The 24245-nt window shown below is 42.0% G+C and overlaps 1 protein-coding gene across 1 annotated transcript in view; it reads left to right on the top strand.

Annotated features, from left to right (window-relative positions):
• Positions 1-24245, top strand: part of mapk4 (mitogen-activated protein kinase 4) — an 84531-nt gene that overhangs the window by 53619 nt on the left and 6667 nt on the right. The window contains exons 4-6 of the mRNA XM_033033521.1: positions 14010-14154; positions 16529-16690; positions 22319-22520. Coding sequence (XP_032889412.1) covers positions 14010-14154; positions 16529-16690; positions 22319-22520 — 509 coding nt within the window. The remainder of the gene's footprint in view (positions 1-14009; positions 14155-16528; positions 16691-22318; positions 22521-24245) is intronic.

Below are 24245 nucleotides of genomic sequence, written 5' to 3'. Positions count from 1 at the left end.
ATCCCGTAACGGTCGTTATGCTTGGTGTCCATTGTCACAACGACCTTTATCGGGGTCGGTACCTCCGTAAGTTAAACCACAGAGGCTCCAAACCTCTACTGCTTTTCACAAACCCCAACAAAGTATCCTATGGTAGAAGGTCTGAAGAAGGGTTTCGCCCCGAAACTTTGCCTATTTCCTTCGCTCCATAGGTGCTGCTGCACCCGCTGAGTTTCTCCAGCATTTTTGACTACCTTCGATTTTCCAGCATCTGCAGTTCCTTCTTAAACATCCTATGGTAGTAGTGACTTTTGGGCGAGTTAATTATTTTTTCTTATATTCAAGTTTAATATATCAAAAACATTGTGGTGTCAAAAACACAACGACCGTTTATGATATATTTTCTGACTTTTTAAAGTCAATAAACATTTTTTTGGGCATAAATTAGTCATCAAAACTAAGAAACTGAGCCAATCTTTGTTTTGGCAACACACTATCTCTTGTTTACCTTTCGTACGGACCAAGTCGCTAACTTCATTCCTTCGTGTCAACTTCGGGAAGCTCCACAACGACCGTGATGGAGACATTTTACTTACTAAAAAATCATACCAGATCAAACCTTCTGACGAATCATCGGCCATCGATATAGCTCAAATCCATAAGGTAATGTACTGTTTAGATCACATTGGGGAAAATGTTTGGGTTTTCTCTTAATAATGTTACGTTTGTTTTCTGGGACACCAAACCTTTTGAGTGTCCACTGCAATATACGTTTGTGTGTATGATCGTGTAACGCGCGTAGCGGTGACCACTCAGATGGATGCAGTATTCATGATCAGGTGAATGAACTGGGAACGGTGTTTGCAATTTTATTGTTCCATGTGGTATTCATAAACATAGAAAGAAATAAGAATTACGTGCACTTACTGTGCCAACCAGGTCACTGGTGGACACCACGCGACAACTGTTGCACAAAATGTATTTGTGTATTCTGATGCCATTTTCGGAAACTTGACATCAATATGCTATCTTTTCTTATTTTTTGTTGATACTATGTTGGTCATGAACCCAATAAAGTGCTTGTCAACTTTTTTGAAGGAATTTGAAATTTGACCCCCTTTGTCACATTATAAAGACACATATCTGATATGTTTGGATAGCATGCAAAATAAAGCTTCTCACTGTACCTTGGTATGCATGACAATAATAAACCTGAACATGCCAGTGAGCAGAATATTGATAAATGCTGCTTGACAGTGCTGCCTATGATAGCTTCCAATGTCAGTCAACTGAGCAGTAATTCACTAGGTAGGATTTGCCTTGCTCTTTGCAGATCAGCCATATTTGTGAGATTTTCCACGGTACAGTCTGCTGAAGGAACTCAGCAGTTTGAGCAGCATCTGCTGTGAAAGAATTGTTGATGGTTTGGGTTGAAATCCTGAGCCAGTTCTAATGCAGGGTTTTACCCCACATCATTGACTGTTCCTTTTTCCTCACAGATACTGCTCTAACCACAGAGTTCCTCCAGCAGATTATCACTTTAGATTCGAGCATCTCCAGTCTCTCGTGTCTCTGCATTTTCAATGCTGTCTGGTAAATGCCAGTTATATAAATGTACTAAGCACTTCAACTGGAAGGACAACCAGTTCTGAAATGTACGTATTCTATACTATAGCTTGGATGGTGTCTGGTTCTTTAGGCTCTGCTGTTAGTGTCTACGGAACTGAGTTTGAATTGGAAAGGACTAGTTTCTATATTGGTCTTTTCTGGGCATGGTTGCAATGCTTCTGCTTTATCTTACACTGGGTTCTTCCATTACTGGGGATGGAGATGATATTGGATCCCCTTCTCCTGTTTGTTAACTATCTGCTGCCATTTACAACCAAATATGTAATGTTTGCAAACTTTGGTAAAGGAACTATTTGGCTTTATCTTACTTGATGGTGCGGTTCAGATTGGGATACCAGTATTGTGAGAAAATGAAAATTGTGTTGTATTCAAAAACACTTGTGCCTTTGCAGTACTGCACCTTATGCCAGATAACCTCCATTGTGTGCATGTGATTTGGATACTCTTTAATTATTATTATACATTGTAATTGTTTAACTAGTTTAAAAAATATAATGGTGTTGCAATATCTAGTGCAGGAAAACCATGGTTGTGTGTAGGGCGTATTGTTAAAATGAGACCGGGCTAATTACAGAAGGATGGGACTGAAGGTCGAGTCTATCATTTATCAACTGAGTCTCAATTTGATTAAGCAGAATAAGCAAAGTACGTTCATAGTTTCAACTGAATGATTGCTTAATCAGTTCTATACACTTCAATATTATCATCAAATTTAACATTGTTATCGGGATACCTAAATTTGCATTCCAATTGCCAACTACAAATTGTTTAATTGGCAGTGATAAAATATGACAGCATTAATGTGCGTGTAGGTAAAGTTATTTATTATTGGAACTTAAGGAAAGTTATAGTGCATACTATGGAACATAAATATAAGAAATAAATGAATAGAAATGTTTATTGCATGGGGGTTGAGAACGATAATTGGCTGAGTTTCTTGTTAGCATCAAAATTTGTTCTGGAATAGATTCTTCACCTGCTCAATCATGACCTGATTGAAAATGTGTTCCTCCCTTAACTTAATTAATGAGAGTTCCAAAGACTGGTTTGCTGTGAGGATTTTTCACCTGCCCGCCCCCTCTCTCCACACAGAATAGGATTACACTTTGTTTTTAGGGGTCAGCAGGTTTATGGCTCAGTGACAAAAAACGACCGACTCTGATTTGAAAACTAAAGATATTGTGTGTGTTTTGTATGTTGAATCCTTCAACAATCATTATACTTGATAATCTTTACTTGTAATTGTCTAGAAACAAATTCTGATTGTTTTCTAGCATTAATTATTAATTGTCATTACATCTTGCCCATAAACAACACTTCCTTGGGCTGAAAACAGTACCTGCTGTACTATTCAATATAACGTGGGGTTATATTGAATAGTACAGCAGAGGTACATGACTTTGGCCCACAATGTCTGTGCCAAACATGATGCCAAGACAAACCCTTAACTGCCCGCACATAATCCACATCCCTCCATTCCTTGCATATCCATGTGGTTATCCAAAAGTTTCTTAAATGCCACTATTGTATCTGTCTCCCCCCCCCACCATCACCCCCGGCAGCGTGTTTCACGCACCCGCCACTCTCTGGGTAAAAACAAAGCTTGTCAGCACATCTCTATATAACTAAAAGCCTTTGTCTTGTTTGTGTCTCTGAGTGTCAATCTGGTTAATTCCTATCTTCTTCCAAACGCTAGGCCACAGCCTTCCCATTTTCACACATCCTACTCACATTTTTCCCGTATTGGCGATAAACATCTTCCCTGTCGCATTTCTAACTATATTTCCGAAATTATTCATCGTTGAAATTTTTAAATTAGCCCGATTTCTTCAAACTCACCCATTTTGGAAAAAAAAAATCCGAGCGACGTCACAATGCACTCGCAAGGCAAGACGGGCCACTACAGGAGGGAGGGGCACTCCAGCACTCCAACGGCAGTTCACAAAGCAGGACGGGCCTCTCCAGGCGGAGAGTGGTACTCCAGCGCACCAACGGCAGTTTCCAGATTAAATCGGAGTGTCGTCACAATGCACTGGCAAGGCAGGACGTGCCACTCCGGGGGGAAGGGGCACTCCAGCGCTCCAACGGCAGTTTCCAGATTTTAAAACACTTGCATTTTAAAAACAACTTCGCCAATGCTCACTCGTCCACGCTGCAACTTCGCCAATGGTCACTCTTCCACAATGTTCTTCAAACCCTCTCCCAAGACAGTCGGGTGAAGATTCAGTTCAGAGCTGACTGCTTCATTCTGACTTCTCTAACTTCGCTCTCTTTAACGATAAGCTTTTATTTATTTTTAACGGTGCGCGATTCTTTCAATGATACTTGCATTTCTTTACTTATTTCATTATTAATGTTGCACGATTCTTTCAATAATATTTGCATTTTTAAAAATAATTCGCTTTTGCATTGATTGACTTTTATTTTAAACATTTCATTTCAAAAACACTTGCATTTCTTTACTTATTTCATTTTTAACGTTGCGCCATTCTTTCAATAATACTTGCATTTTAAAAAATAATTCCTTATTGCATTGATTAACTTTTATTTTAAACCAGTTGGATTTCAAAAAAGACCACCATTTTATTTTAAACGGGTTGCATTTACGTAAGACACAAGTAATGATGTGATGCAACAAGAAAAAACTGAACATGTCGAGAATCAACAAGAAAGAACACAAAACAGAGGGAGCAAGAGACACAACAAAAAATAACTTAACTGAATAAATCTCATCTTTAACGTTTAAATTGTTGTTATATTTTAAGAGTTATTCACATTTTAAGCTTTAATAAATCACTTTTCCACTTGCCGTGCCCGTCAGCCGCGCCTGTGCAGTTATGCCTCCATCTTCTATGTCACAACGGGAACCCGTCAGCTGTGCCTGCGCAGTTGGGAGCTATGGGTGAGTGGCGGAATATTGCGTTCGGGGACCAGCCCTCCCGTGTGGCGCCGCGCCTCCCCCCCTCCCTCCGCGTTGGGGGACGGGACCCAACAGGTCCCACTTGGTCTAGTCTCCTTTAAACTTTGCCCCTCTCACATTAAAGATATGCCTTCCAATATTTGATATTTCCATCCTGGGAAATAGGTGTTGACTATCTACCATATCTATGCTTCTCATAACTTTATATATTTCTATCAGGTTTCCCTGCAACCTTGGGCGTTCCAGATAATACAATTCAAGCCTGTCCAACTTCTCCCTGTAGCTAATACCCTCAAATCCAGACATTAGTCTGGTAAGCCTCCTCTGCACCCTTTCCAAAGCCTCCATATTCTTCGATGTATGCAATCCTTGTTTTTTTACATAAATAATGAAGCTGCTGCTGCTATTTCTTGTCAAGATTGTGATTCATTCATGTATTTAGTCCACTTTCTACATCGGCTGGGATTATCACAGATCTATTTGACATATGTCTTTGATGCAGTAATTTAGCTATCCTGGATCGGCATTCATTAAAAGCATCATTAACACAGATGAACAGCAAAGTGATGAACAACAAGTTAACCCTTGGAATTTGTTCTGTTGCTGCAATGCTTTGTCCATGTAGAAATCATACAAGGACTATGTTACTATTATGATCATGTATTGTTCTTGCCAAAGCCAATATGATCAACTGCCTACCCAACCAACAAAGGGTTCAACGGAGTTCAGTGCCCTCAAAGTAATTTTCTCTGTGATTGGGGGAAATCGGTCCTTGGATTTAAACAGTCACACACAATGTGCCACATACTTCTGATTAATTTAATATTAGATGATATCCTGTCTTGAAAGCGGTGGAAAAACACAGGTTGAGAGCAGGATGTCTCAGACCGACTTCAGAACATCCTCGCGAGGGAAGGTGAACTGGCGGAAATAGTTGTGCCTATGCATGTAGGCACGAATGACGTTGGTAAGAACAGGAAGGAGGTTCTGCAACGTGAGTACAGAGAACTAGGTAGGAGGCTGAAAAGCAGGACTTCTAGCTTTTCTAGGGTTGCTTCCAGTACCTCATGCAAGTGAAGGTAAGGGAAGGGCAGGGAGATAGGGGATCTGAATGTGTGGCTGGGGAGTTGGTGCAGGGGGCAGGGATTTAGATTTCTAGATCACTGGAATCTCTTCTGGGGCAGGGGTGACCTGTACAAAAGGAACGGGTTTCACCTTAATAGGACCGACATTCTGACAGGCAGGTTTGCTAGTGCTACACTGGTGGGTTTAAACTAAACAGTGGGGGGGTGGAGTCAACAACGTGAAAGCGTATGCATGCAGTTAAGAGAGAGAGAGTGCAAAATGCTGGAGTAACTCAGCGGGACAGGCAGCATCTCTGGAGCGAAGGAATGGGTCAATTATCTGAATGGTTTCAGATTAGAAAAAGGTGAGGTGCAACGAGACCTGTACAGTGATTGTACATCAGTCACTGAAAGTAAGCATGCAGGTACAGCAGGCAGTGAAGAAAGGTAATGGCCTGTTGGCCTTCATTGCGAGAGGATTTGCATTTAGGAGCAAGGAGGTCCTAATGCAGTTGTACAGGGCGCTAGTGAGACTGCACCTGGAGTATGGTGTGCAATTTTGGTCTCCTAATTTGAGGAAGGACATTATTTCTATTGACTGTGCAGCGTAGGTTCACTTGGTTAATTCCCCGGATGGTGGGACTGACCATGTGATGAAAGAATGGGTTGACTAGGCTTGTATTCACTGGCATTTAGACGGATGAGAGGAGATCTAAAGGGCCTGTCCCACTTAGGCGAGTGCAGGAGACTCTGCCCTCGCCTCACGATCACCACATGGTCGCTGGTGGTCTCTGGTGAGTCTCCTTCATGGTCGCGAGGAGTTCCCGCATTCTGGGAACTAGTCGCAGCCTCAGTATGGTCGCCGCAAATTTTTCAACTTGTTGAAAATTTTTCTATGACCAAAAATCGCCATGGAGAAAATCGATAATCCTGTAGTCGTAGGTGTAGTTGTAGTGGGGTCGCCATGTAGTTATGGGTAGTCGAGGAAGTCGTAGGTAGTTTTACTTAATCGCCTTTGCTAACCGGGCATTTTCATTGGCTCATTGGGGGAAAAAAACGTGAGCACGAGTTTTCAGAACCAAGGATAACCGACTGGTAATGTTAAATGCCCACCGAACTTCACCGCTGTGTATCTCTGGCTTATTAAAAGTTGTCTGGTTTCATAAAAGTGTCTCCACTCCTTCTCCCCCCTTCTCCCCTCCCCCCTCTTTAAAAGGACTTACCGTACACTGTGCTAGTCGTCTTAACCTTCCTGTGCATCGCTGTGTGTGTCTGTATTACCTTGGCTTTGCACCGTGTGAATTTCACACAGCGCTCCCCCGCTTTCCCTGGCCCTCGCCTTTGCGATGTGTTTGTGTGTGTGTGTGTGTGTGTGTGTGTTCAACTCTGACAATCGTTGTTCCAGTTCCCGGTTTGTCAGGCGAGTGTGCGAACTTGACAGTCGCCGGCAGTCCGCTGAAAAATCACCTAAGTGGGACAGGCCCTTTATAGAAACATAAAAAATTCTTAAAGGATTGGCCAGGCTCGATGCAGGAAAAATGTTCCTGATGTTGGGTGCGTCCAGAACCAGGGGTCACAGTTTAAGAACAAGGGGTAGGCTATTTAGGGCTGAGATGAGGAAAAACTTTTTCACCCAGAGAGTTGTGAATCTGTGGAATTCTCTGCCACAGAAAGCAGTGGAGGCCAATTCGCTGGATGTTTTCAAGGAGTTAGATTTAGTTCTTAGGACTAAAAGAATTAAGGGATATGGGGAAAAAGCAGGAGCGGGGTACTGATTTTAGATGATCAGCCATGATCATATTGAATGGTGGTGCTGGCTCGAAGGGCCGAATGGCCTACTCCTGCACTTATTTTTCTATGTTTCTAAGGTGTAGATCAAGACAGGAGGTGAGCTGACACAAATCCAGTATTTATTGGGACATTTGCCAATATTCTATGCAAGTCATAAGAGCAGGTGCGACATTGTGGACAAGCTGTTAGGTTGTTATTCATTTTGTGAATATATTGTCTCAAAGATTGAGCTTGAGGTGGAGTGGAGCCCCTGTGTATTGTTGAAACCGTACACCGCTTTTGTCTGTAAAATATGTTGCTCACTCGGTAATTTTATTGTTTATCAGTGTTTTAATGTCTTACGGTGTCTTAACCTGTGTGAAATGACAAGGTGGATTTTACTTGATCAGTAACTAATTTTTATTGGATTGCAGAAGAAAGGTAGCAAGTCAAGGTTGCACTTTCAGAGCTAACTGGTTCAAGCAGGTGGAAGCCATCGAATGCTGGAATAGTTCAAGGTCAATGACTGGCCTGATCAAATGTAACCAGTAATTGCATGCACATAAAGAAAAGGGAAGAATTTGAGGAAGAGTTTGCTGGATTGTTTTACAATCTAATCCGTTATCTTTATTTTTGTTTATTATGCTTTGCTACTCAGAACTATACTTAAAGCACTGTTGAGAATTTGGATATAATTAGAGCTGGATTATAAATATAGCATTGTTAGGTCTGTACATAATCCTCAATTGCCAGGCATTTATAGTCATACAATTGAAAATATACTGGCCTAGAGGATCTTCAGAGCTAAATTAATCTCTATCCATGCAGTTTACCAATAACTATGTTGGCTGAGTGCAGCAACTTAAAGGACAGAAGCACCTGGGGAAGATTTAAAGGGGACCAAAGGTGCAAAAAGTTTGATACAGATAATGGTGGGTATGTGTAACGCGTTGCCAGAGGAAGCTGTGGAGGTTGGTGCAATTACAATATTGAATAGACATTTGATCAGGTTTATGGATAGACAATAGGTACAGGAGTAGGCCATTCAGCCCTTCGAGCCAGCACCGCCATTCAATGTGATCATGGCTGATCATCCACAATCAGTACCCCGTTCCTGCCTTCTCCCTATATCCCCTGACTCCGCTATCTTTAAAATCTAACTCGCTCTTGAAAGCATCCAGAGAATTGGCCTCCACTGCCATCTGAGGCAGAGAATTCCACAGATTTACAAATCTCTGGGTGACAAAGTTTTTCCTCATCTCCGTTCTACCCCTAATTCTTAATTTGATTTGATTTTGATTTTGATTTTATTAGGGACAGTGCATATTAATAAAACATTTACATGTAATATGCAAGATTGTAGCCAGTGGCTAATTTCCATCTTTAGTCCCACACAAAAATAAACACATCCCAAACAAGGTAAAAAAAACAAAAGACAAAAACAAAAACAAAACAAACAATATGGTTTAGCCTGCAGTCATAACATAGAATAAATAACAAATACTCAACACAGTTTAAAGTCCCAAAGTCATTGTCTCTTCCCTCCTTGCTTTCCCTCTGCGCTGAGGCAACCCAAGCCGCCGATGTTATGACCCCGCCGGGTGATGGTAGGTAAGTCCCGCAGGCCGAATCCGAGCTCCGCAAACGGGCCGGTTCAAACTCCGCGGCCCGGGGCGGTTGAAGCTGCCAAAGCTGCCGTCCTCCAGTCCAGCGGACGCAGCTGTGGTTGCGGGAGCTCCGGAAAACAGAACTGGAGCTCCCGATGATGTCGTCCACTGGCCCACTGGCCCGCGGCCGAGCCTCCGAGGCTCCAAAGTCGGGTCGGAAGTTGTGCCGCACCGCAACCACAGCCCCGAAGTCGGCCAGGCTCGCGTTGGTAAGTCCTGGCTCTGCTCCACAGCCTCGAGGTCGGTCGCAGTTGGAGGCCGCCAGCTCCGCGATAGGCCTCAGCGCAGACGGACACGGAGACGGGGGATACGGCAGGAAAAGTCGCATCCCCCCGAAGGAAGAGCCAAAAAACATATTACACCCACCCCCCCACACACACACAGCCAAACAAACCGAAACAAACCGCAAAAACAGGACAAAAGAAAACAAAAAACAGAAAAGACAAACGGACTGCAGGCGAGCCGCAGCTGCAAGGCAGCGCAGCCACTCCCTTTCTCTGTGGCCCCTGGTTCTGGATTCCCCCAACATCAGGAACATGTTTCCTGCCTCTAGCGTGTCCAATCCCTGAATCATCTTATATGTTTCAATAAAATACCCTCTCATCCTTCTAAATTCCAGAGTATATATTCCCAGCCGTTCCATTCTATCAACATATGACAGTCCCGCCATCCCGGGAAATAACCTACGCTGCACTCCCTCAATAGCAAGAATGTCCTTCCTCAAATTTGGAGACCAAAACTGCACACAATATTCCAGGTGTGGTCTCACTTGGTGTTCGGGCCCTCCGTGTTGAGGCGATCAAGCTCCCGCATTGGGGATGTCAGCTCCTCCGCGCCGGGCGATCGAACCTTGCGTTGGGGCTGGTCGAACCTTCCGCGACGTTGGAGCTCCCGACTCAGCCTCACCCGAAACTGCGAGCCTTAGATAATGTTGAGGAGAGACCTAATAGAAGTGTACAAGATTGTGAGAGGCATAGATGACATGGACAGTTAGAACCTTTTTCCCAGATGAAAACATCAAAGACTAGATGATGCACCTGTAAGGAAAGGGAAAAGGTTTAAAGAAAATGTGGGGTCATGTTTTTCATATAGAGAGTGGTAAATGCCTGGAATGTGTTGCCAGGTGTGGTGGTGTAAGCACTTATGATCTTTAAGCGGCTTTTAGAGAGATACATGAATATGCAGGGATTTGAGGGACATGGAAAGCACATGCATGAGAAGTGATTAGTTTAACTAGGCAATGTATTGGGTACAGACATCGTGGACAGAAGGACCTGTTCTTGTGTTGTACATGCATCAAAGATATTTAAAATATGAAATCAACCTTGCCACAGAACCAAAGGAGCACATGAAACATTAGTAGGCACTTGAAATCAGAATAAGATAATATACACAGTGCCCTCCATAATGTTTGGGACAAAGAGCCATCATTTATTTATTTGCCTCTGTACTCCACAGTTTGAGATGTGGAAAATAATAAATCACATGTGGTTAAAGTGCACATTGTCAGATTTTATTAAAGGCCATTTTTATACATTTTGGTTTCAGAAATTATAGCTGTGGTTATACATCCTCCCCCCATTTCATGGCACCATAATGTTTGGGGCAATTGGCTTCACGGGCGTTTGTAATTGCTCAGGTGTGCTTAATTGCCTCCTTAATGCAGGTATAAGAGAGTTCTCAGCACCTAGTCTTTCCTCCAATTTTTCCATCACCTTTGGAAACTTTTATTGCTGTTTATCTACATGAGGACCAAAGTTGTGCCAATGAAAGTCAAAGAGGCCATTATGAGACTGAGATACAAGAATAAAACTGTTAAAGACATCAGCCAAACATTAGGCTTGCCAAAATCAACTATTTGGAACATCATTAAGAAGAAAGAGAGCACTGGTGGATTTACTAATCGCAAAGGGACTGGCAGGAAAAGGAAGACCTCCACAGTTGATGACAGAAGAATTCTTTCTATAATAAAGAAAAATCCCCAAACACTTGTCTGACAGATCAGCAACACTCTTCAGGAGTCAGGTGAGGATTTGTCAATGACCATGTCTGCTGAAGACTTCATGAACATAAATACAGAGGCTACAATGAAAAATGCAAACCACTGGTTAGCTGCAAAAATAGGATGGCCAGGTTACAGTTAGCCAAGAAGTACTTAAAAGAGCAACCACAGTTCTGGAAAAAGGTATTGTGGACAGATGAGACGAAGATTAACATATCAGGGTGATGGCAAGAGTAAAGTATGGAGAAGAGAAGGAACTGCCCAAGATCCAAAGCATACCACCTCATCTGTGAAACACGGTGGTGGGGGTGTTATGGCCTGGGCATGTATGGCTGCTGAACGTACTGGCTCACTTATATTCATTGATGGAACAACTGCTGATGGTAGTATCATAATGAATTCTGAAGTGTATAAACACATCCTATCTGCTCTTTCAACAAATGAGTTCTCAAAACTCATTGGCCGGTGGTTCATTCTACAGCAAGACAATGATCCCAAACATACCGCTAAAGCAACAAAGGAATTTTTAAAAGCTAAAAAATTGTTAATTCTTCAGTGGCCAAGTCAATCACCCGATCTGAACCCAATTGAGGATGATTTTTATATGCTGAAAAGAAAACTGAAGGGGACTAGCCCCCAAAACAAGCATAAGCTAAAGATGGCTGCAATACAGGTCTGGAAGAGCATCACCAGAGAAGACACCCAGCAACTGGTGATGTCCATGAATCGCAGACTTCAAGCAGTCATTGCATGCAAAGGATATGCAACAAAATACTAAACATGACTACTTTCATTTACATGGCATTGCTGTGTCCCAAACATTATGGTGCCCTGAAATGGGGGGACTATGTATAAACACCGCTGTAATTTGTACATGGTGAAACCAAAATGTATAAAAATGGCCTTTATTAAAATCTGACAATGTGCACTTTAAACACATGTGATTTTTTTTCTATTACAAATCTCAAATTGTGGAGTACAGAGGCAAATAAATAAATGATGGGTCTATATCCCAAACATTATGGTGGGCACTGTAGATGGTACTTTTCTGATGTTTGAACTGTTGAAATTTGGGTTCCTGGGCTTACTTGCAGTTGCCCTGCCTCCAAATTGTGAAAAAAAAAAGCTATTGAGGAAAACCTGACCAAAGTCCTGTTTCTGTGTCAAATTACTTGGTTAGGACACATTTCCTGAAAGAATCCACCCAGATTGACACTCATTTCTTTAAAGCGGCTATGCTTTCAGATACTGCTTGAGCATGTGGCTCTTTTGGAAGGGCCAGGAGTTCCACTCAGTGCAGCCCAGTTCATTAGTAAGTGTGGACAATCTAGAATGTTTCATTATATTATACTGTTTGATTAATTCAGAATTGATAATTATATTTTAAAAATATTATTTGTGGTGTTAAGTGGATGTTTATGTTGATGTCTTTGATAATGTAGCCAGATATAGTCAGTCAGCCAGGTGCACAGATTGTGAGGAATAAAACGCTGCTCAAGGGTATCCAATGGGATGTTTGGCAAGTGTTACACTAATGACAATAATTAGAAATATAACAAGGTGTTTCTTACCAATTTCTAGAAATGCACTGTAGAAAGCATATTTTCTATGCATATTTTCTATGCATCTTGGTTTGGGAACAGGTTTGCCCAAGAGCGTAAAAGAATGCAGAAGTTGCGGATGCAGCCCTGTCCATCATGCAAACCATCCGCTGTTCCACCTGTCCATCGACTCCATCTACATTTCAGCAGAGCTCAAGGAGGACCATCCACACCCCAGTCCTTCACTATTCTGAAGATACAAAGCTTGAAAGCACATACTACCAGATTTAGGAACATCTTCTTCCCCCGCTATTATCAGACTACTAAGTGGACATCTTGTAAACCAAGAGTGTAATCCTGATCAACCAACCTACCTCACTGAAGCCTCTAAGGTGGATAAAAATGCTGGAGAAACTCAGCGGGTGAGGTAGCATCTATGGAGCGAAGGAATAGGTGATGTTTCGGGTCGAGACCCTTCTTCAGACTGATGTGGGGGTGGTGGGGGCGGGAAGAAGAAAGGAAGAGGTGGAGACAGTGGGCTGTGGGAGAGCTGGGAAGGGGAGGGGAAAGAGGGAGAAAGCAAGGACTACCTGAAATTGGAGAAGACAATGTGGTTAGGAGGGGCCGATAGATCAGCTATAATGGAATATCGGAGTAGACTTAATTGGCCGAATTGTCTAATTCTGCTCCTATCACATAATCTTGTGGTTGACGGCAATGAGTGAAATCCCATTTCATGGATTTTTGACATTATGCCGATTAGTACTTTTGGTGCACTGTCCAATCTATAGTATAATGGTATAACATTTACATTACATTAGTTGTAGATTTGCATTTGGAAAGCAGATGGGAAATTTCCATTGGTTTTGTGATTAAAATACTGCCAGAGGGTCAACATCAGAAATGGGTACTGTACAGTATAGATAAAATTAATTACAATAGATTCATTTCATGAAATACCTTTAATAACTTAGGGCGGCACGGTGGCGCATTGGTAGAATTGCTGTCTTACAGCGCCAGAGACCCGGGTTAGATCCTGACTTCGGGTGCTTGTCTGCACAAAGTTTGTGCATTCTCCCCGTAACCTGCGTTGACTTTTGCCGGTGAACTCCAGTTTCCTCCCACATTCCAAAGACATACAGGGTTTGTAGGCTAATTGGATTGGGTATAATTGTAAATTGCCCCCTGGTGTGTAGGATAGTGTTAATGTACTGGGATCACTGGTCAGCGAGGTGAACCGAAGGGCCTGTTTTTGCGTTGCATCTAAAAAAAAGAAACTTTGGTAATGATGTGTTGTCAATTTCATGACATGTTAAAGGTAATCACATACTTGTTCAAGTAATGTAGTTGTCTTGCAAAGTTTTTTCTCATTTTCTCGTTCAGATTGAGAATCTGTGATATTTCTCAGTGCCATGCTTTCTACTTCTTGTTGTCCAGGGTCATCTTTCGGAAGGTTTGGTAACAAAATGGTATCGATCTCCACGTCTCCTTCTGTCACCGAACAATTACACCAAAGCCATTGACATGTGGGCTGCAGGTTGTATATTGATAGAAATGCTGACTGGAAAGATGTTGTTTGCTGGTAAGAAGTCCCCATGTTCATATACGGCAATTATCAAACATTGCGTCAAAGGACATCTCTAACAGTCTTGCATGTTACATGTGAAAAGGAAAAAAATAGAAAAGAAAAAGCAATTTTCTGTAATTTTTTCTCCATAATTGAATAGATTTCAATTTCACCACTCGATATTTCAAGTGTTGTCTAACTAGCCTTTTGTAAAGTTACATGCCCCAATTGTTCTTTTCTATGCATTGACCTATGAGGGCAAGCATACCATTGCATTATTCACCACCTTATCCACCTGTGCTGCCACTATGGACTTGAGCCACAACATTTCTTTGTACATCCTACCATTCACAGTATATGTCCTACCCTATTTGACTTCCTAAATGTATCACCTTGCACTTGTCGGGCTTAAATTAAGTCAACGTTCCACCTTTTAGCCTGCTGTCGCCTTGGACAACCATTTTCACTGTCCATAACACAATCAGCTTTTGTGGCATCTGCAAACCTAACTAATCATAGCTCCTACATAGCAAGATGGTCACATTGTATAAATGAAACTTTGTTTTCACATAAATAGCGCATTCATCACACATGCCAACATAGTGAGGTCTGTAAATGATTGGTTGGGGAAATGAGGGCAGGTAAATTATCTCCTCTTGTTGGTTTCTTCACTTTTGCCATTGGCCCAGCCTGATATCCTGCGGGACTTTATTGAGTTCCTAGTGGTGTTTCCACATCACATCATATGTGAACATTGAAGGACGGTCAGTTCCCAAGTTACATCTGGAAGACAATTTTTTATAGCTCAGAAATGTCCATTTTTTTGTAGCTACCAAGATCATATCAATCTACATGCACTTCTGATGATTATTTCTTTTCATTGGATATTCACCCGAACACAACTTACAATTAAACTAATGGAACATATAGTGCATCCATTCGTTAATGAATACCACAAAAACACTTTTATTATTGTTATTACTGTCATGAAGAATTATTTAAAAAAATTGCAGGAGAATTAGCCTAAAGTCAGATTCCCATAGATCAGGTCTTCCGTAACCCGGGGACCCCTATACCCAACCTTTGTAATCTGTGTACTCAGTGCTTCATGAAAGTGGTACTTATTGTAAACGAAGATTGATTGATCAATGGAGTGGTCGTAGAGCTGCTTCTCTTCTTCTTGCGTATGGCGTGCACAGCCTAAAGTTGTAGGACAACTTGTTCTCTTTGATCTTATTTGATTGTGCACGCCGGGTTGATTGCATTCGTCAAAACAGGGCGGACCACGTGAAGGTTGCAATCTCCCACCCCCATAGAACTGCTGATCGTCAGGTGATCTCTTTAGTTCTTCAATCTAAACATTAAATTTCATGGGGTTTAAGTTTTGGGAATTCCTACTTGTCTTGTCACTTTGGTAGGTCTGTATACAAGCAGGGATGACTACAATGGATTCTAGATATGTTTTTGCTACTACATTCTCTTACAATTATTATGTCAGGTTATTTGTGGGCCAAAGGGCCTATTCCTGTGCAGTACTGTTCTGTTCTATGTTGCATTGCATGGATAACCTGCAGTGGGGCTCTTCCAATTTGAGCACATTTGCTCACTAGTACTGAGAAGTACATTATAGGACACTGATCTTGTATTGTTCAAATTTTGTGCTGATCTCACCCTTCGTCTCTGTGGCGACTCTTTGCACACTGGTCCCAGGGGAGGATCTACTAACATCCAATACAATCGCCTGACTCTTTCAAATCTTGATTCCACATGTAAATCTGCACCTTCCCTTCTTTTTCTTTCATCTACCTTTTGTACTAGTTTGGCTTGCTTGCATTTATATATTGTATTATATGATTTAATTTGGATAGCATGCACACAAAAGCTTTTCACTGTACCTTGGTACATGTGACTAAAATAAACCTAAAGATCATTCTGCTATTTGTTTCTTTTCATTATGTTCTGCAGTGCTTATGCTACCTCTTCATCACCATCAAACCATTTTTGTCCTTGTGTTCCACTAAACTATGGAACATATGGGGGGGAAAAAATCACTTCTTCTTTAGTACCTGAACCACTTAAGAACGCATTCTGAGCATCCACTTTTTATGAGCCTAGAGTTTTGTAGGACTTAACTGGGCAGGAATGCTGGTTGAATCATAGGTGAATCAGTGTTGCTTCTTTTCTATGTATAGAATCAACTGACAGACATCTGAGGTGATATTCAGTGCCTGTACTCCGGGCCACAAATGAAGACCTTTTAGCCTAGTATTCCCTGGCAATACATGTTTTTGTTTTAAATGTTGAACTGTACATGGTCTGTGATGGTGAATGCAGTGAGCTAACTTTAAAACACAGTGACTTCCTCCTGTCCACTTTTTTTTCTTCCTAGGTGCACATGAGCTGGAACAGATGCAGTTAATTCTGAAAACAATTCCTGTTTTCCGAGAAGAGGACAAACAAGAATTGCTCCGTGTCATGCCCGCCTACATCAACCCAAAGTGGGAGGTATCAAAACCCCTAAGCGATCTACTTCCTGAAGGAAATGCAGAAGGTAAATAAGAAATTAGTGTGATTATTTTTTTTGCATATGAGATCTGTTCAGGGGTCGAGAGGTTCTATGCACGAAAAGGATGAGGGTGCATGGAAAATAAATTGAGGCTAGGTCACATCTCAGAATAAGAGGTCGACGTATCAGGAGTGTGATGAGAAGTAATCTCTTCACCCTGATGGTAGTGAATCTTTAGAATTCTGTACTGAAAAGGGTGGAGGCACAGTCACTGAGTATGTTCAAGATGGAGAGCAATAGAATTTTGGAATTTAAGTGAATAAAGAAATTATGGAGAGTTAGCGTAGGAAAATGAAGTTGAGGTACAAGATCAGCCACGATCTTATTGAATGGGAAGCAGACATAAGGGGACGAATGGCCTACAGCTGTTTCCACTTACTTCTTAACAATGTTCTTATCCTTTAAAAAATCTGCACATTTGGATTTGCTGTTCACATGGTGACTATTAAGAAGTAGAGCAATTTAAAATAGAGGAACCAACGAGAGAGCAGGCTATTCTAGACTGGGTATTGAGTAATGAGGATGGGTTAGTTAGCAGTCTTGTTGTGCGTGGCCCCTTGGGCAAGAGTGACCATAATATGGTTGAGTTCATCATTAGGATGGAGAGTGACATCGTTAATTCAGAAACAAGGGTCCTGAACTTAAAGAAAGGTAACTTTGAGGGTATGAGACGTGAATTGGCCAAGATAGACTGGCGATTGATTCTTAATGGGTTGACGGTGGATATGCAATGGAAGGCATTTAAAGACTGCATGGATGAACTACAACAATTGTTTATCCCAGTTTGGCAAAAAAATAAATCAGGGAAGGTAGTGCATCCGTGGATAACAAGGGAAATCAGGGATAGTATCAAAATAAAAGATGAAGCGTACAAATTAGCCAGAAAAAGCAGCCTACCAGAGGACTGGGAGAAATTCAGAGACAAGCAGAGGAGGACAAAGGGCTTAATTAGGAAAGGGAAAATAGATTATGAAAGAAAACTGGCAGGGAACATAAAAACTGACTGCAAAAGCTTTTATAGATATGTGAAGAGAAAAAGATTAGTTAAAACAAATGTAGTTCCCTTGCAGTCAGAAACGGGTGAATTGATCATGGGAAACAAGGACATGGCAGGCAAATTGAATAACTACTTTGGTTCTGTCTTCACTAAGGAAGACATAAATAATCTGCCGGAAATAGCAGGGGACCGGGGGTCAAATGAGATGGAGGAACTGAGTGAAATCCAGGTTAGCCGGGAAGTGGTGTTAGGTAAATTGAATGGATTAAAGGCCGATAAATCCCCAGGGCCGGATAGGCTGCATCCAGGAGTACTTAAGGAAGTAGCCCCAGAAATATTGGATGCATTAGTGATAATTTTTCAAAACTCTTTAGATTCTGGAGTAGTTCCTGAGGATTGGAGGGCAGCTGATGTAACACCACTTTTTAAAAAGGGAGGGAGAGAGAAAACGGGGAATTACAGACCAGTTAGTCTAACGTCGGTAGTGGGGAAACTGCTAGAATCAGTTATTAAAGATGGGATAGCAGCACATTTGGAAAGTGGTGAAATCATTGGACAAAGTCATCATGGATTTATGAAGGGTAAATCATGTCTGACGAATCTTATAGAATTTTTCGAGGATGTAACTAGTAGAGTGGATAAGGGAGAACCAGTGGATGTGTTATATCTGGACTTTCAGAAGGCTTTCGACAAGGTCCCACATAAGAGATTATTATACAAACTTAAAGCACACGGTATTGGGGGTTCAGTATTGATGTGGATAGAGAACTGGCTGGCAGACAGGAAGCAAAGAGTAGGAGTAAACGGGTCCTTTTCACAATGGCAGGCAGTGACTAGTGGGGTACCGCAAGGCTCAGTTCTGGGACCCCAGCTATTTACGATATATATTAATGATTTGGACGAGGGAATTGAATGCAACATCTCCAAGTTTGCGGATGACACGAAGCTGGGGGGCAGTGTTAGCTGTGAGGGGGATGCTAGGAGGCTGCAAGGTGACTTGGATAGGCTGGGTGAGTGGGCAAATGCATGGCAGATGCAGTATAATGTGGATAAATGTGAGGTTATCCACTTTGGTGGCAAAAACAAGAAAGTAGACTATTATCTGAATGGTGGTCGATTAGGAACAGGGGAGATGCAATGAGACCTGGGTGTCATGGTACATCAGTCATTGAAAGTAGGCATGCAGGTGCAGCAAGTAGTGAAGAAAGCGAATGATATGTTAGCATTCATAGCGAAAGGATTTGAGTATAGGAGCAGGGAGGTACTACTGCAGTTGTACAGGGTCTTGGTGAGACCACACCTGGAGTATTGCGTACAATTTTGGTCTCCTAATCTGAGGAAAGACATTCTTGCCATAGAGGGAGTACAGAGAAGGTTCACCAGACTGATTCATGGGATGTCAGGACTTTCATATGAAGAAAGACTGGATAGACTCGGTTTGTACTCACTAGAATTTAGAAGATTGAGGGGGGATCTTATAGAAACTTACAAAATTCTTAAGGGGTTGGACAGGCTAGATGCAGGAAGATTGTTCCCGATGTTGGGGAAGTCCAGAACAAGGGGTCACAGTTTAAGGATAAGGGGGAAATCTTTTAGGACCGAGATGAGGAAAACATTTTTCACACAGAGAGTGGTGAATCTCTGGAATTCTCTGCCACAGAAGGTAGTTGAGGCTAGTTCATTGGCTATATTTAAGAGGGAGTTAGATGTGGCCCTTGTGGCTAAAGGGATCAGGGGGTATGGAGAGAAGGCAGGTACAGGATACTGAGTTGGATGATCAGCCATGATCATATTGAATGGCGGTGCAGGCTCGAAGGGCCGAATGGCCTACTCCTGCACCTATTTTCTATGTTTTTATGTTTCTAAAATGTATGAAATTTCCTCACTGCATTTCCTTTGATTTCCTCAATTGGGAAATGGGCAAACAACAGTTAAAAATCCCTACTCTAATATTACTGTAGATAAGTGAACACAGAACAGGCTGCAATCCTCACTTTCAGTTTTGTACTAATGAATTTGTATTGGGTTCCTTTTGTTTTCTTTTACTGCTCTCCTTATCTATCTGAGGCATTAAACAAGTGAAGACAAAGATTGCCAGACATCATCTCAGTAGCAGTGTTGCAGTTTGGGATTTTTCCAAAAATTTAATTTGCAAAAAGGCAATTACTAAAAGCAGGCAGAGACTCCCAAGAAATATACCATCTTACAATGCCACGAATAGACAGTTTGCATGCAGACTGTTTTTTGCAAAAAAAGTAATAAGTGTACAGTATAAGCATCCATGTATCAAAATAAATCATACAGAATTCATGGCAGAGCTTCTCCACTGAGGAACAAGTTAATTTCTTCAAGCTTTTTTACCCAACCAAAGTATATTCGTACTAAGTCAACATCAGTTGCACATGGTTCAAACAAGTCCTGTTTGTCATTTTTAGCAGGGCTGCCAACATTGGGTGAGAGTTGGGAGTGAGAAATTGCGAGGTACCAAGCCTGAGGGAGCCTAGCAACCGATGGGGTTGGGGAGGGTGTGTCCCATTGGTATGGAGCTTTTGCATTGTTCAGTTTGAAAATGTGCAATCTGGTGCATACTGTAGTGAGTCTTTTAACTTGTATTTGAATGCAATATTTATGCTTTAAATCGGATTAGCTATGAATAAGGTTAGGCTAAATTACATTCCACAATAGAGCCATTTCTATTCAACCTGTCAAAGGAATTTGGGGGGGGGGGTGGGGGTTTAGAAATAGTCAGTGAGGTAAACAAACATAATAGTTGAGTGGCAAATGGCAATAGTGCTTCCTTCCCAATATTTAACTGAAGGAAATAATGGGTTATCGGGACTGTATGTTGTGACAGACAGCCTGACACCTTGCATGTCATTTTAATATTACACTTATCCCATCCCCTTGGATATTCCGGATTAATCAATTAAGGTTTTGGCAACTAATTACAAATCAGGCTAATTACAAATCAATAATACAAGTGAAACACAAAGCGCTGAGCATTGGGATCCAGACATCATGGACAACTGGCCTCAGTTCCCCGCTCACATCTGGCAGTGCTCTCTGTCTGAACCAGGGGCCACGGAGCGTTTTTGAAAGTGGGGAGGTTGAGCAATCACTTATCACTGGCCTTGGGGGTACCCGGCGAGGGAGTGGAGCAACTGAGTGGGGGGAGGGTGTGGGAGGGAGGTGTCCATCCCTCCCATGGTAGGGACATTTTCAAATTTGATGTATCCAAATCATGTTTTAGTGCATTGTAGAATTATGATTTCAATGTTTTTTGTTTTGAGGTAACTTTTTAAGGGGTATGTTTTTCCACACAAAGGGTAGTGGGTGTATGGAACAAGCTGCCAGAGGAAGTAGTTGAGGCAGCGACTACCCCAACATTTAAGAAACAGTTAGACTGATACATGGATAGGACAGGTTTGGAGGGATATGGACCAAAAGCAGGTAGTGTAGCCGGGACATGTTGGAGGGTGTGGGCAAGTTGCGCCGAAGGGCCTGTTTTCACACTGTATCATTCTATGACTACATTATACCTCCACCATGCATGAATGCTTCAAAATCGTGGTCGAGTTTTATTGCCATATACTCAAGCATAGAAACATAGAAAATAGGGGCAGGAATAGACCATTCGGCCCTTCGAGCCAGCACTGCCATTCAATATGATCATGGCTGTTCATCTAAAATCAGTACCTCTTTCCTGTTTTTTCCCCATATCCCTTGATTTCGCTAGCCCCAAGAGCTAAATATAACTCTCTCCTGAAAACATCCAGTGAATTGGCCTCCACTGCCTTCTGTGGTAGAGAATTCCACAGATTCACAACTTTCTGGGTAAAGAAAGTTTGTCCTCATCTCAGTCTTAAATGGCCTACTCCTTATTCTTAAACTGTGTGACCCCTGGTTCTGAACATCCCCAACATCGGGAAATTTTTTCCTGCAGTTACAGTAAGTGGAAATCTAGCAGGCAAGCAGTATGCTTTCTCCAACCACCCCCATTTGAAGGTCACTATCTTCCACCGTTTCTACCCAGTGCTTGGTACTTACTTCCAGTAGCCATTGGTTGTCATCCAGGATGCACTGAGCCACAGCCTGGTCCATGCCGGTCACCAGGGCGAATTCGGCACAGAGACTCTCACGGCAGCGGCGCAACGCTTCCGACGGCCCGGGACTCTTGCACTAAGGCTGCTCCATGGCCGGAGCTGCAGCGAGCGACTCACCAGCCTGGCAAACACTGGCCAGCCCGGCAAACACTCGTCAGCCCGGCAATCACTCGCCAGCCCGGCAAACACTCGACAGCCCCGGCTCCCCGTCCGCCCCCTCCGCTGCTTCTGCTTCCGACCCTCCCTCAGCCCCAGCTGAGCAACACCGGCAGCCCATGCAGTTGATATGTGTTTTAAAATCTTCATTTATCACAGAATTTCTCACGACAGAGCGTGAGAAATTTGTGATCAGCGTGAGCGCATGAGAATTTAGCCAAACGCGTGATTCTCACGCTCAATGCGTGAGAGTTGGCAGCCCTGTTTTTATCCATGAAGCAGCTACAGGAGAGAATTGTGTTGGTACAACAAAATACAATGTTTGCAAAAGTAACTGATATTATCTGCTTGAAACAGCTATCGATTTCCTGGAAAGGATCTTGACATTTAACTCTATGGATCGATTAACTGCTGAAGAAGGCCTAGCACATCTCTTTATGAGCCCTTACTCCTGCCCACAAGATGAACCAATATCTCAGCATCCTTTCAGAATCGAAGACGAGATAGATGACATCCTGCTGATGGAAGCGAGTCAGAGCCAGATGTCTAACTGGGAGAGGTATAACGCCTGATGTGAATTATGTTAAATGACCCTGATAAAGAGTCTTCTTTAGAAGTTATTGTTTCTTATAACATGTACATTATTGTTGAAAGAAGGGACATGTGTTTTCATCCTTAACTCCCTTTATAAGCAATTCTTGGTGTAAAAGAATTGTCAATTAGGGACTGGGTGACCCACAGACAGAAAGGCAAACCAGAAGGAAGTGAAACAGGGGATGGGAAGCTCGGAGGTATTTGCTGGATGGGGGAGTAATAATGCTATTAAAATACATTCCATTGGCATAGTGGAGTATACCTTGGTGAGGGGTGGATCTTAGGAATCTTAAAACTCTTAAAACATTCAACTTCCAACCTAAGCTGAGTTGCTAGTTTAAACCAAGCAACAGAAAATATAAATAAATAAGCAAAATTCCTGACACCAATTGCAATTTAGGATTCCTGTTGTAAACTCTATAAAGGGACATTGGATGAAGACGTGTTCATGCCCAGGCACCACTTAACTGACTTCTTTGGGAAGTTAATTAGCACCTGCAAAATGAGGTTGAAAAGTCAGTTTCACACATTCAAACCTTTCAGAAAGAGGATTTTTATTTTGAAAGGGAGATTAGATTTTTCACTATATTTACTGTGTTGAGGAGACCAACTCAGGATAAAATGCTGCATTGTAATCATTTTGCCCAGCTGTTAGTGGAAGGCACAGTTGTCTTCGCTGAAATCACATTTGAATGACAATGTTGCCACGTTATCTCAAAAGATCAATGTTTTTATGCTGCAAAGCACCGTTGTTTCTTGGCAATTGTGACTGCCTGTGGTGCAACGATTTTTTTTTTAAAGATATAAAAGAACAGGATTAAATATTTATAAACACATTTACACCTCAATACACAAATATATAGAATTATATCAACTATCTCACGGGGGATTTAAACACAATGCACAATTGCAGAAACAATAACTGATTGTAATATCCTGAGCAAAATAAAATTGAGAGCCACATTTTCACATCTGAAGTATCAGCTGCAGTGCAAACTCTATCAGGCAACATGTTAACATCTGGCCATAGTTTCCAGGAAAAAAAGTCCCTATTCATTCCAAGAAATAGTAATTCTATCTTCTTTGGTACTATCTTTTACAAATATTTCTTTTTTATTATAAATCTGCTGTGATATCCATTTTTACTTCATTTCCGCTCTATGGTACATTATCTCTTTGCCTTTGCCAACACAACTGGCCTTGGGAGACCATCTTTTCCCGATGGGAAAGTGTTGCACATCAAATCAACAGAGTAGAAATCACTAATCAGCTAGCTGGACCAATGATGGATACAAGCTCTCAATTTATTCACAGTACAGAAATGAACTGTGTGCCTCATCATCTTGCTATTCGTTTAAAAGCAAACAATGCATCCTTCGGGGTCGATCAGTTTAGTTTAGAGGTACAGTGTGGAAAGAGGCCCTTCGGCTCACCAAGTCTGGGCCAACCAACTATCACCCGTTCATACGCTAGTTCTATGTTATCCCACTTTTTCATTCTACATACTAGGAACAATTTACAGAAGCCAATTAACCTACAAACCTGCACTTCTTTGGAAAGTGGGAGGAAACCCATGCGGTCACAAGGAGAACGTGCAAACTGTGTATAGACAGCACCTGTAATTAGGATCAAACCCAGGTCTCTGGTGCAGTGAGGCAGCAACTCTACCGCTGCACCACTGTGCTGCCCT

This window comes from Amblyraja radiata, chromosome 1 (genome assembly GCF_010909765.2).
Source record: "Amblyraja radiata isolate CabotCenter1 chromosome 1, sAmbRad1.1.pri, whole genome shotgun sequence".
Taxonomy (NCBI): Eukaryota; Metazoa; Chordata; class Chondrichthyes; order Rajiformes; family Rajidae; genus Amblyraja; species Amblyraja radiata.
Note: the sequence above shows the minus strand (reverse complement) of the source record. Positions and strands in the feature narration are given on the sequence as shown.